Source organism: Phaethon lepturus, unplaced genomic scaffold (genome assembly GCF_000687285.1).
Source record: "Phaethon lepturus isolate BGI_N335 unplaced genomic scaffold, ASM68728v1 scaffold55022, whole genome shotgun sequence".
Classification (NCBI taxonomy): domain Eukaryota; kingdom Metazoa; phylum Chordata; class Aves; order Phaethontiformes; family Phaethontidae; genus Phaethon; species Phaethon lepturus.
In genome coordinates this window covers 1-13,335 of record NW_010525254.1, presented here as the reverse complement: position 1 = coordinate 13,335, position 13,335 = coordinate 1, and the positions used below count along the sequence as shown (strand labels likewise).

The window sequence follows — 13,335 nt, the reverse complement described above, 5'->3', positions numbered from 1 at the left end:
AATTACTAAGAAATAGCTATTAGACTATTACACAATCACAGGCTAACTGTAGCCATCTCAAAAAGCAGTCACTTTTGAAGCAGCTTGGAGAGATGCAAGTATGCATCTTTTTGTGTTTAAATGTTAGTGGAAGATACACAGCTAAATCCGTATGTGGTACTTCGAAAATATATAGTTTGGCATTCTCTTACACATTTGTTATTACTTCTACTGGTTTTTACTAAAAATAAAACTATTTCTCTGCTGTGCAAAATATCCATTCCTAAAATGCAAGGACTTTTAGATCTGTAACAAAAAGCAAGCAGGCAGAAAGGGATTTATTAAGATTATGTATCCTTGATATTAGCATCTGTTTTAGCACATATTGGAAAGGAAAACACTTTTAGTGTACTGTTTGTTTGTTAATTGCCATCTTTGATTTCCCTGGATTATAATAAAGAATCCTTAAAATAAAAAGAATCAATAAAACTTATGCCCACTGTCACAAGCATGAAACACAATATATTCCTATCCTAAATTATTTAAACAGGGCTGTTTAAAATTTATGACATTACCCTGGAAAGAGGCACACAAAGGATGAGTCATATTTTTGAGAATTTTCATGTGTTATGCAGCAATGATTACTTGCAGAGTGGTTTTGGAAAGAGCAATCTTTCCAAATCAAGTTACATAACTTTGATTTACATAAATGTAATCCATTCAGTAGTCCAAGCAGAAAAGTAATATTTATGGCCCAAGCACAAAAACCTAGAGCTCTAGTTGTAATTCTTACTAGGAAAGCAAAACCGGAACAGGGAAGGTGAGGGAGGAGGGAAGAGAAGAAATTCATCCTTGTGGAGGTAAGTGGTGCTTACTGTGCTGTCTTTGCTGGCTCTGGATGTAAGAAAATTGAATACAACTTGAATTGCACAGAAATTCCAATGCAAATTAATAAGATCATTCCATGCTGGAAGCCGTAAATTCAGGATGCCTTTAACAGAGTCTACTTTGTGTCAACCCCACCTATTTTTGGTCCTGAGCAGATCACTTCTATAAGGAAACGCTAGCTAGAAGACATGGAGATGTGGCATCTTTCCATCAGCAGACTGGGTCCACCTGCTTTTCCCAAGGGACTGCTCTGACCCTTGATGTCGCCTGAAAGCCTCTGCAGCAGCGGAGCTCTTCTTGTCAACTTACCGTATGTATATCTCATTGTGTATGTATGTGGGTGTGTGTACGTACATATGTACATGTGCATACTCATCAGAGAAGGATGAGACTTAAAAAAAGATCAAATTTATCTCTACTATATTTAATCAGAAAACAATCTTTACAGATGCCTACTGTATCTTCAGAGCTACAGTATCTGAAACTCTCAAAATATATTTAACTTCTGGACTGCTGAAAAACATCTTTAGTACCATCTTGGAAGTTCACTTAGGCATCATGTATTTACAAAACTCAACTACTGCAAATTAGCACATAGTTACATAACAAAAACTCTTCTGAAAGGAACAGATTTTATCTAGCAGAAATAATTATAACAAACAACAATGGCTAAATTCCCTAAGCAAGCTTACTTCAGTCCTTTTCTGCACGCACACTATGCAGCACTCTGAATCACAGAGCTACAAAAAAAAATGTATTTTCCTGGCTGTTGCTGGTCTTTTTCAGAAGACGTGGGCCATTACCTATCCAGCTGTATAGTCCAACAGCTCTGAAATCCTTACCGCACCAAAAGAAGGGCAGTTGTGCTCGAGATCTTTGCTGTGATCTGTCACCCCCTCTGGATCTAAACAAAGCAGCTTCCTCATTGAGGCTGCCTGGCCTGTTAGTGGCAAAACCAGGGACACATTTACTTGCTTTCATCCAAGGCATTCACAGCTGAGAAATCACTGTTTGGCTCTCAACAGTGCAATGCGCCCAGGTTGGACAGGCTCTCCTCAGAATTCCATTATTAGGGACTGTATCCAAAGTATAAGTACTGAAAATGACCAAATTCTGTGTTTGCCAATGAGTTACGAATTAGACAAACTTGAGTGAGGTTTTATAGGAATGGCCAGAGACCAGCTTAATGCCAAATTTCAAGTACTTTTTCAAAAGCACAGGCAAACTAGATCACTACAAAGGTGATGAAAATTCAGTATATCTAAACCAGAGTATTTTCCCTGCAATCCATTTCACAGAAAAAAGCTGAGACACAAACACACACAAACATATATATAGAACACACACATTGTAGCTTGAGAGGAGGTAACCCAGCACAAAGTAGTTTGGCCAAACTGACAGTTGGAAGTCCATCATGATGTACAACCTACTGCCAAAGCTTCCTTACAATGCAAAACAATGCAAACATCACCTGGATGAAACCTGCAGAGTTTAAAGTCAAAAATAAATTTTTTTGGCTTACAAATGCACCCCTAAATGAATGCCATATTATGATAGAGAATGTATCAATAGTAATTTTATTATACATACCCAATTTTAATTCTGGTACATGCCACACATAAATGTTTCAGCTCCACAAAATGGCATTCTTACTAGTATTGACAAGTGGGCTAAGTAAAATTTACCTGCAAACTCCTGCTGACATGATAAATTACTTAATTTCACATGACATCTTCAGTGATTAATAATAGCTACGGCTCGAGACTACTGCAACAGGCTTTGTGTGATACAACACAGGAAACAAATAATGCTGTAGTAACTAACCACAGGCAGTTCAAAATCCCTCCTCCCCATGCCCAAACTAGAAAAACATTTTGTCCTATTGTTTCAGTTAAATTAAAGCTAAAAAGTCAGTAAATTATAAATTGACTTACTTATTTCAAGCATGCAGAAAGTTCTCAGCTTTAAAAACAGGCTTTTTGACAAAGTATTAGCAATACAGACAAGGATCGTACAAAGACGTACCAAGTAAGCACACGGCAACACACAGAGTACTGTAAACAAAATGACTGAGCTTTAACCAAACTAGGTCCTGACATCAACTAAGTATGGAGGGGCACCATACTCCAGAGGAATTATTTTTTTAGCTGACATTTATGTTAAATCATTATAATTATTGTGATTATGCTAACTACCAATGAAAATCGAGAGCCAACAGGAAATCGCCAGGAAACAATGACTTTTTTAAAAATTAATTTGCATACGTAAAATACAAAAAATTAAGTAGGATTTTTAAAGTCTATAGTTTTGCTAAAGAGCAAATAGAAATCATAAATCATGCCAAGTAACTGCTCATTAAGTATTCAATGAAAATTGTATGCTCTCCTTCCTGTGTGAATAATACAGAGTCAAACAAGGTGTTATGTTCAATCAGAGATGTTTGGATACACCAACAAATCATTCTGTGTAATCACTAAGATAAAAGAGTGCAAAATCCCATAGCACTATGAAAGACAGAGGCAGCGGGGACTGCCAATGCCTGCAGACAGCTGAGCTTTCCTTGGGTTCTCTGACCCTCACCCCGCCCTTACACACAAATCACAAGCGAGGTTTTCAACTACTTTAGCACTGAAAAACTGTAGGTTTTACAAGGAAGAATTCACAGAGACTAATTTTGTTAGCTAGTATTCAAAAAAACCTCAGGAAATTGTATCATTATTACGGAGGAAACTTTGCCCAGACTAATTTGATGCCATTTAAGACCAACCATCACTACACGGGCAACTTGGCCGACATCAAGGCGAACACTTTCATTTTTAGCAGAGATAAAACACAGAAACATAGCTCACAGAATGACTGGAATTTAGCCATGTTACACACCAAGCTAACAGACTATTATTTTGACTACTGTAAACAGCACACTTTTTTTTTTTTTAAATCTAAGACTTAGACAATGAAATTTTTCAAATTATTTAAGACCTGGGTATCTAAAAACAATAAAAACACGACTTGTTAGGAACACACACTGAGGAGCTACATTTCATATAATTTAAAACCTTGAAAAATGCTAAAACGTATTCTTTTTAAAAGCTTCTCTTTATTTTCACGTGCAAAATAGAGAAGCAATCAACACGCTAGGGAAACAACACTTTATCATCTTCATGAGTAACCTTTTTACAATTTTATCAAAGTTAAAATTCATGTGGAACCATCCTCTAGCACTTTAAAATAAGATACAAGAAATTTTAAAAGACAGCCAGCCTAGGTACCACAATTCCCCATTTCCTCCTCCAGCTTTGAAACAACTCTCTTTTAATTATAAGCAACTTAATGTCTTTGCCCATTGGAAATCCAGTAGACACAAAATCTGCCCAAAGAAGATAGTATACAAGCTCTAGTCTGTGCATTTTCATTGTATAGGGGAAAAAGTCTCAAGCCAGAAAATGTGTCAAAATATAAATGAAATAACGGAATTGAAGCTAGTGAGGTGGAAGACGTTAGACAAGAGGAGTATGACAAGCAAGATCAGTTATAAGTAATTTCTCCTGGTCTTGGAGTACATCTCTCTCCTACCATTTTTACCTGATAAGAAACCTGATCGAAGGCAAGCACATCAACTGAGAGGATTCCACAGGAGTCAAAAGCTTACAGTGGGAAGCAGGGAGGGACAAAAAAAGCAAGATAATTAGGGAGCAGCCGACAAAATTATAAACAGCTCATAAGACAATTACTCAGATAGATGAAGTTACACAAGATGTTATCACAATTATCACAAAGTTATGACAGTTACAGTTTTTTACTCTAATCCTAAATGTAATTCCATTAGATTTTAGGAATTAAATTACTCCTGGACCCTGTTTATTTCAGTTATCTTAGTAGAAGGACAGGAGCATATGGTAGAAATTTGTCCTTGCCTAAAATTACTCTGCTTGTACTATGTACATTATAAACGTGCAGACAGAGAATAGCACTGCCAGATGTAGCAAAGGGAGTAAGAGGGTAAAAACAGAGGTGAAGGAGGGAAAGGCTTCCTACCATCCCTTTCACACATGCTAACAAAATATCATCTGCTGGAGCAGTAAAAATTCATAGCACTTCAAGGTCCAGAAGGACTAGCCACAGCTGTGGTGCATGTACCCACATTAGGAATACATGGGAAAAAAAGACAGGAACAGGCACTGAGAAGTGAGAAGTCTGACTCAGACAGATAACCTGATACTGTAAAGCAGATGTGGGGTGAGAAAGAAATGCAGATCCACCAGCATGTAGAGGTATAATATATAGTCAGCACCATACCACACTGACAGAGCAATCTAGCGTCACTGAAGGAGGAAATACTTCCGTAGTGAAAGGAAATAAATGTCATGTCACTGGTAAAGAAACAAGTGAGCTCCACGGGGACTCAAAAGATTTTTTCCCCCACCCCAGGGTCCCCCAAAACCCAAAAGAAACACAACTGCAAACAAAGGAAAGGAAAAGCATGAGAGATCTCTGAACTAGAGGTGCTGCCTGCAAATAAGAATGAAAGGTCTTCCACCAAGAAATGAGACAAAGAACGAACAACCACACATGGGATAACACTGATTACAGGAAAACAGTTCTGACCAGGCCAGTGTATTATATTATTTCTGTACTCATTTGCATCCTTTCCCTTCCAATATCAAGAACGCAAGGGAGACTTTGCTCTACCCAGAGTCCTATTTTTGCATCTATTTTGCCTTTCAGTTCAGAAAGGACTGCAAGTTTTCAAAGACTGGGAATTCCTCTGGTTCTAGTCCTCAGAATAAAAATAACATGCCAACAGAAACCCTGGAGGTCGCCTCTTCATCTAGCTCAAGGAGAATGAAGAATTCAACAGAAAATATTCTAGTCTCTAGAGCGTTTTGGTGGCCAACATAAGAGCAGCTCTAACACAAAACCACCGCAAGACCATGAGCCGTATGGGAATTATTTTCTGAACTATTAAAAACTTGTTCATTTGCATAATACGTTAAGGACAGAAACAACAAATAGAAATTAATTCTTTACTACTGGAAACCAGAATTCTGATTTTCAACTTAAAGGATAAGATAAAACATTTCCAAATTAAGATGAGTGCAGAGAATTTAGTGCCAATTCCAATTTCTGAGTAGTATTTCAGATGGCAGAGTAGAACAAGAAAAAGCCTTATTTATTTATTAAAGCCAGTATCTTGACTCTTGTAAACTCAGGGAAGTGAGTACCTCATTGAAGTGTTTCCAGCTATACAAAAACAGATCGATGTTCATGAACTGAAAAATACATCAGAAAGCCAAGGACTGTACAGAAACAGAGGCCACTTATTCAGGCATTATCATTTCCAGCGCACGCACAAATTCCCAACAGAACAAACACTCACAGTGCTCTCTTCTTTAGAAAACAACTGGAAAAGTATTGGGGAACTCCGTATTGATGGCATCTGTTTTCACTGTCTGTATTTTTCCTCAGTTTGTAAACAAACGACTTGCTTCCTCTATTATTCCTACCTGTAACCTGTTAAAGTTATCCTGGGCATCAACAGTCAAGATTATTTCTCTCATATCACTATCATAAAATTTTAACTACCATTTTTTAAGCTCCACTAGCCCCTCGGTTAAACTTAACACGCTTCGCGCCTCCAGTTTTTAATAAGCATTTATCCCTGCGGTTACAAAGGTAACGTGATTCACTCAGAAGACCAACAAGGAGGTGCGAGGCTTACCTCATTCAGAGTCTGCTGAGGCAGACCAGTGCCCCATGCTCACACACTGAGGTTCTGTGGGAATGGAGAAAGAAGCAATTTTGGGAAAACAGTGATGACAAGAGTGAGTTACAAGCAGCCACAGGAAGAAATATTCTCCTCCCTATTGCTTTTGTTCTTTCTGTTGTTGGGGCCCACTGAGATGGGAGACACAGGAGGAATTACATCTCCTTTTTTCCTTGATGCTGTGCTTCATTTCCTTTTGTTGTGCTAAAGGTTAGAGGAAGGAGAACGAATTGTTACCAGGAATAAGGAGCCGGAGGTCTAAAGCAGTCATGGATCCATTCACAACAGGCAGGAGACCAAGAATTATGAAGAAATAAATCACCTGGGACTTAGGCTTTCCAGGTATTTTTCTACCAGTTACGAACATTGATCGTAACTGCAGAGGAAACAGTTGCTAGTAGGACAGACAGAAGAATCAATTTCTTTTTCATTTTGGGCTTTTTATTTGAAACTAATCAAAAGACCAGAACAACAGCATTTATAAAAGGTACCCAGAATAACAAAGAATAGTCTGTTGATTTCAAGTCACATGTTACTTACATACAGAAACTATTTCATTTCGGTAGCTTATAGTCATAGTGATCAAAGGCACCTGCAACTGTCTTGGTTGCACATGCACTGTAGTAATTATGCATGCAAATGAGGAAATTAAACATTTTTGTGGTTGATCACCAGTATAGTTACTACAACTGAATATACCATCATGGTAACTTGTACACAAAAATTACACATGCATGCAGTTTTAAAAACCAAGCATTGCATTCATTGTTTCTATTTTGATAATGTCCTATGGAAACACTCCTCCACTTGGAAACAATAAAAAGTATTAACTTTTTAAAAGATGTACATTTACTCAACTGTCTATTGAACATTAAAAAAATATAACAATCCAGTAATTTTGTTTTCCAAGCTGATATATCAGCAAAATCTCACCATTGTCATAAGATTTACTAACTTGAAAAGAATAAGACACTTAAACATAGCCTCTTATTCCTCCTTTTTGTATGTATTTATTAACCTGTAAATTCAGTAAGATACTAAAGGATAGGTAATTATTTGAAAAAATAATGCATATGATCAAAATTTCCATTAGCTCATCACGACTCAGAGATAAACGGAAATATTTTTAGAGTTTGGATTTTTATCAACCTAAACACTTAAATATACAACATTTGATTATACTTCAGACCAGAAGAATTGGTGCATTCAAACCCATACAAGGTATTTTTCTAAGGTACAGAAACAAAAACATGGAAAATATGCTTTCCTCTCTCAAGCACAGATTTTGATCCATCCATATTAACATAAGGAACAATTTTGCTAGGGCAAAAGCATTTAATATTACGTATTTCAAAGAATATGACAGAAGTAATAAAATATTTAGATATTGCTGTATTCTGGCAGATCACGGCGTAGTCGTATTGCCTTCAGCTTCTCTACTTTGATTTTTGTTCGCAACAGTTCTTCTTCCAGTTGCTGCTTTCTTTTCAAACCATCCCTTTTTTCTTGCACATAAAGACCAATTTTTCTTTGATTTTCTAGTATTATTTGATGCTCTTCTTTCAGCATTTGTAGCATCTGTGGGTCATACCCACACATTGGTCTAAAGCGTTCTCCAACCTCAAGCCTAAAAAATTCATCTCTTCTTGGTACAGGAGAGGGAGACATCATCACTCTCATATCAACTGAAGATACTGATGTTGAAGGAGACCTTTCCATAATATGGACCAGCTGGTGTTCTTCCTCTTGTTCTATGTTCTCATTCTGCTGTGAGTCTATAATCAGAGAAGGAGGAGGTTTGACGTCCTCTTCTGATTGCAACTCCATCAGGACTGTCGCGGGATGGTGATCCAACATTGCCTGTGGTGAACTGGTACCAGCAATTGTTTCTTTATCGATACTAGCACTAGAACACACAAAATCATATGTAAATAATCCATTAAAAACTATTTTTAAAAGGCGTAGCTGTAAGTAACTAAAGCTTCATTTGAAATACTGCTCTGCTATCTATGCCTGGGACTCTACTTCATTACACGACCACCACCTGTATCCCTCCTTTGCATCACACGTATACAGCCCTGTCTTATTCAGATTCTGTTGCTATAAAGGCAGTATAGCCGACAGAAGACTATCCTGGTAGGCCCTTCTTCTGACAGTGGAGAAGCAAGAAGGGCTATTAGCAACAAACGAGAATAAAAACAAAGCACCAGCAAGTGATGCAAGTGACAGAGGAAAGAGTTCATATAACATACAATGTGATTTTAGAAGGGCATACATTTAGATTGAGTGGACTGTGACAAAAACATTTCCATCTACCAAACTTACTTGTCTCCTCCTGTTCTAATGTGTTCCCTGTTTCTGATTCATGCACCCACGTATTTGGGTCTTTTTAATGTGAAACAATCACTGAATAAAATTACATAAAGAGCCTTGGGAGAAAAAAAACAGAGTCCAAATGATGACCCTGCCAGTAGATTAGGGAATCAAGCTAATACTTGCTCCTTCTCTTTCAACCAGTGATCTCAGTATTTTTCTCAAGCTTCAAGAGAAGACACAGAAATGTTTCTTTCCATTAAGAACAGCCTATAGTTCTGTGCATTTCTTTTCGAAAGTACAACGCCCACCTGACTCATCTGTCTTTGTGTAAATCCTAGAGTCAGCAGCACCTCAAATCATTATTTGACACTACGTTGGCTTTGACGATAATAAAGGCTCAAGCTGTTCCTGTCTATTCTCCACCAGCACTTGTGTTTGAAACCCTAAACTTCTGCACATCACTCCATTCAGGTAATGTTTTTTTAAGCCAGATCAGCTTCTTCATCTATTTCACAGTACATACTTTCAGCATGACTGGGAAGGCAGTGTAACATGCGAACAGGAATACATAACTTGGTACTGATACCAAAGACAGTGCATCATCATGGCCATGACCATCTAAAACAGAGCCTGTAACTGGTGGTTGATGAGACATTCCTCAAGCCCTGAAGAACTGAGCTACTGCTAGTAGATAAAAGTGAGTGATTAACGTAATGTTCATGGATGCTCCCCAACCCTGGAGGGCCCAAGTGGCTTGATCTATCCTGCCACTCATGAACATGGAAGTACAATTTCTATAACGAAAGCCTGAAAGTTTCTCATTACTCAATTGTAAAAGTGTTCAACAGGATCAAGGCCAAAAATTAATCCTGTCAAGCACCCAAACTATTTTAACTAAACATTTTTTGTTTTTAAAAAAAAAGGTCCACCTGAAACAGGTATTGAAAATAGACCTTTCATTTATTCCCCAAAGAAAATCCCAGGATAATCTTAATTCTAGTGGCTGCTACCAGAGCTATCTATAAAGTACCAATTATATCACCTTACTCCCTCCTCCTCATGCCACAAAGCTTCACCTTTTCCCCTATACTTCATTCTCACATTCCTTTTACTCCTCTCATTGAGCATCGGAAATATTATCCTGCACACAAATTTTCACTTGTTTTCCCCATGCTGACTGTAATTCTCAGGTTCCCGCCTCTTCACAAGCGCAGCTTCTAATACAGCTTCCCTACTTCTTATTTGCTGGCTCCTGGCCAGCTTCTAGCCTGAGAAAAGTGGAAACAACCAGCAGGAGAAGCAGGTCATTCTGACAAAAGGAAACCGAGAGAGAGAGCAGAAAGAGAAAGTGAGAGAGGTTAAAGAGAAGAAAGATAGGTAAGATGTCGCCTAACATAGACTAGAGTCTCCAAACAGTGAAAAATCTCTCTCAAAGTGTAATCCACGCAGGACTAGAAAATTACCAACTCTTCAGGTAATTCTGACAAGGCTTTTTGGGTTTTTTCCTTAGAGTCAGAGTCTTAAGAGGAAAACAATTAGACAGCAAAGAGAGAACGAAGGAATTGAGAAACAAAAGAGCTGCCTGTATGGTGGTTACTAATGTTGTTTCTGACAACTTGACTGAAAGAAAGACAAACAACAGTTACCACAACTGGGGGATGGTGTTTATAAGCCTGCAGGCACCCATGATTCACCAGGTTTTGTTTAATCACAGCAAGCTAGAAATTGCTTAAAGGTGCGATTAAGAATTTAGATTCATTATAAGTTGTATTTCCCTCCTACAAAACCTAAGCCATATCCTGGTGAGTTAAAACCCAATACAGGGTTTTGAAAATTAGAGTAAAATGCAACTCAGAGTTAAAATGAGGACTATCAAATAATGATGTATTTGGGCAGGGAAAAAAAAAAATTTAAATTATATTCTTTTCCTTCAGCACACAGTGTATTGGCTGTTCCTAGGAACAACCATTTTGGGTAAGCAGTAATCAAGTCAGTGTTCCCAGAGCCATAAGGGACTGCAAAAAATGTTTAAATTATAGGAGACAAACTATGGAGATCATTAGCTCCTAATCATTCACAAAAAGCGTCAGTGCTTTTTATAAGCCGATCTACAAACCAAAGTTCTCACACTATTTTTTTTTCCCCCTCCTTATAAAAGTTGGTAGTCAAGACACTGCAACCTTTATTAGTGCAATTAAAAGCCTCGTTTTGTTCCAGAGAATTCTTTGGAACGGTTCCTCCAGGGGCATTCACCAGGAGCAGCAGCGCAGCCCAGTTGCTTCAGACTTCTTAACGCAAAGGCCCCACAACAGCATATTTTTAGAGCATCTGGCATGTTGGGATTTAGACAATTGTTACCATTCAGTTCAACCAGTGGCACCATGAATCCAATTCAGCGTGTGTGCGCATGCCAGCTTTTCTTAGTGTTACGCTGCTGCACCAACTATCAGTATATCTGATTAAAATACAGAAAGTTCGCTTCCTATTAATGTGCTTGGGAAAATAAGAAAAATCAGAGCTTTCTCAAGCTTGTTGGGGAGTTATGTGACTTTTTCCCCCCTCCTCCCTAGCTCGGTTTTTGTATCTGGAGGAACCAAAACCTGACCCAGGCATTTTTTGATCCCTCAAGGACCAATACAGAATCAGCAGAGTGTTGCAAGTCAGATATGAGGGGCATTAGCCAGCTGTGGGAGAAAGCCTGCATGCTGCCTGCCTGTATTATGTCCGGCTCAAATCTAGACAGTGTGTCTCACTTTACTAAGAAGTTAAAAAAAACCCACCTACAAAAAAAGAAAACTTCCAGTGCTGTACCTCTCAGTTTCTCTCTGTACTTAAACTACCTAGCGTACGATACAGACCTGCTTGGAGTTTAGACTGCAAGGAGCTTTGCTCCAGTTTCAGGGAACCACCGTCAATGCAAGAAAAGTATAATTTAAAAAAAACATTTGCACTCACAAAGGCACTGTGGTGTAGGGAGTCAATTTTTTTTTAAAGTACTGGGATCAGTTAAAACACAACATGCAAACATCAGAGTAAATGAGAGAAAAAAGGTGTATGAGTAAGGTTTCTTAGTTCTGTGAACTAACTTTATTAAAAATCCCATATAAACTGGTAACAGCTCCATATGTTGCAAAATGACTGCAGTATTACCTTAAATGGAGGAGAACAGCCATCACTTTGCCAGTGTTTGAATAATCTGCCTATTAAAAGGTAGGGGAGGGGTAGAGGTTGGAGCTACTATTTCTCTTTGATTCCCTCTTAACCCTCACTTTCCAGAGTATGACAAAGACTCTGAAACAGGCTTTGAAAGAGAGCTGAAAAAATGAATGCAGTTGCTAAGTCACCATAAAGCTTCCCATAAAACAAAAGCAATATTATTTTGCCATTGCCCCCCATCTGGGGATTTTTTCCCTGACAAACGTTTCCTTTAGGAGCCTGAACACAAGCAAAGCGTTACAGAGTAGGTAGGAGGCGCCATAATTTTCATTCAGTAACAAAATAAAAAGAATCATCTCACCTTGGAACACCGCTCCTGTCTCTTAAACACACATTGGAAATCTGTGGAATCATCTCCACAACTTTCTTGGTTGGCTCGGAAATGCTGCTTTTACAATCTGAGTGCGTCTCCTTTTGCTGCAATAGCTCCTGTTTGGCATATTCTTTGAGCCTCTTGTACAGCGTGCGCAGGCCCTGTGCAGTACGAGGAGGGCGATCTACTCCGATGGCATTGTAGTTATCAGCTATGATATCCCAGCATTTGTTTTTTTCCACTATTACAGAATGCTTATTGGTATGTTCCTCGAGAATTTTAACGTACGGCTTCACGAGTTTTAGCAAATCGAGCTTTTCAGATAAGGTGAAATTAGAAGATCTGGCCTTCCCAACCATTGTTATCTTTGAATTAAGGAAGCCGTTTCTGAAGCCACCATGCAGTCCCTAGCTCTGCTCAGCTCTTTTTCACAAACAGAAAAAGATCAGGCTTAACTAGGCTAGTCTCATTTAGGCCCACGCCTACAAGGGAGGGTTTATTAAAATTCCTTCAGCTTAAGCTGACGCAGGTTCAGGAAATCTGCTTAAGCCAAGCCTGACCTACATAAGGCTTCAGACTGAAGAAGACGAGAAGAAACAAGCAAAATACACTTTTGTATGAAGAGACCAGACATACGCAGGATTTAAAAACATAAAGGTTTAAAGATTAGCACGTTACCCAGCTAAAAATTACCTAATTTAGCTTGAGTAACAAGCTCTGACACATCTCCCTAGCTCTCTCACACGTATCTCAAACTGAAACCGCGCTGGAGATGATTTTTACATATAACGATGCCCCCCAAAAAAGCAACAATTGCTGAGGGGAGCGCACGGCGCGCCGCGGGGGGCGGGGGCGCGGG

At 38.6% G+C, this 13,335-nt stretch overlaps 1 protein-coding gene across 1 annotated transcript; it reads right to left on the bottom strand.

Moving 5' to 3' along the window:
* Positions 1-7,817: 7,817 nt before the first annotated feature.
* On the bottom strand, positions 7,818-12,905 carry FSBP (fibrinogen silencer binding protein). Its single transcript, XM_010282664.1, has 2 exons — positions 12,465-12,905; positions 7,818-8,537 (listed from the first exon to the last, which is right to left on the bottom strand). The coding sequence occupies exons 1-2, from the start codon at positions 12,833-12,835 to the stop codon at positions 8,012-8,014; spliced, it is 897 nt and encodes a 298-aa protein (XP_010280966.1). The 5' UTR covers positions 12,836-12,905; the 3' UTR covers positions 7,818-8,011.
* Between the last annotated feature and the right edge of the window lie 430 nt (positions 12,906-13,335).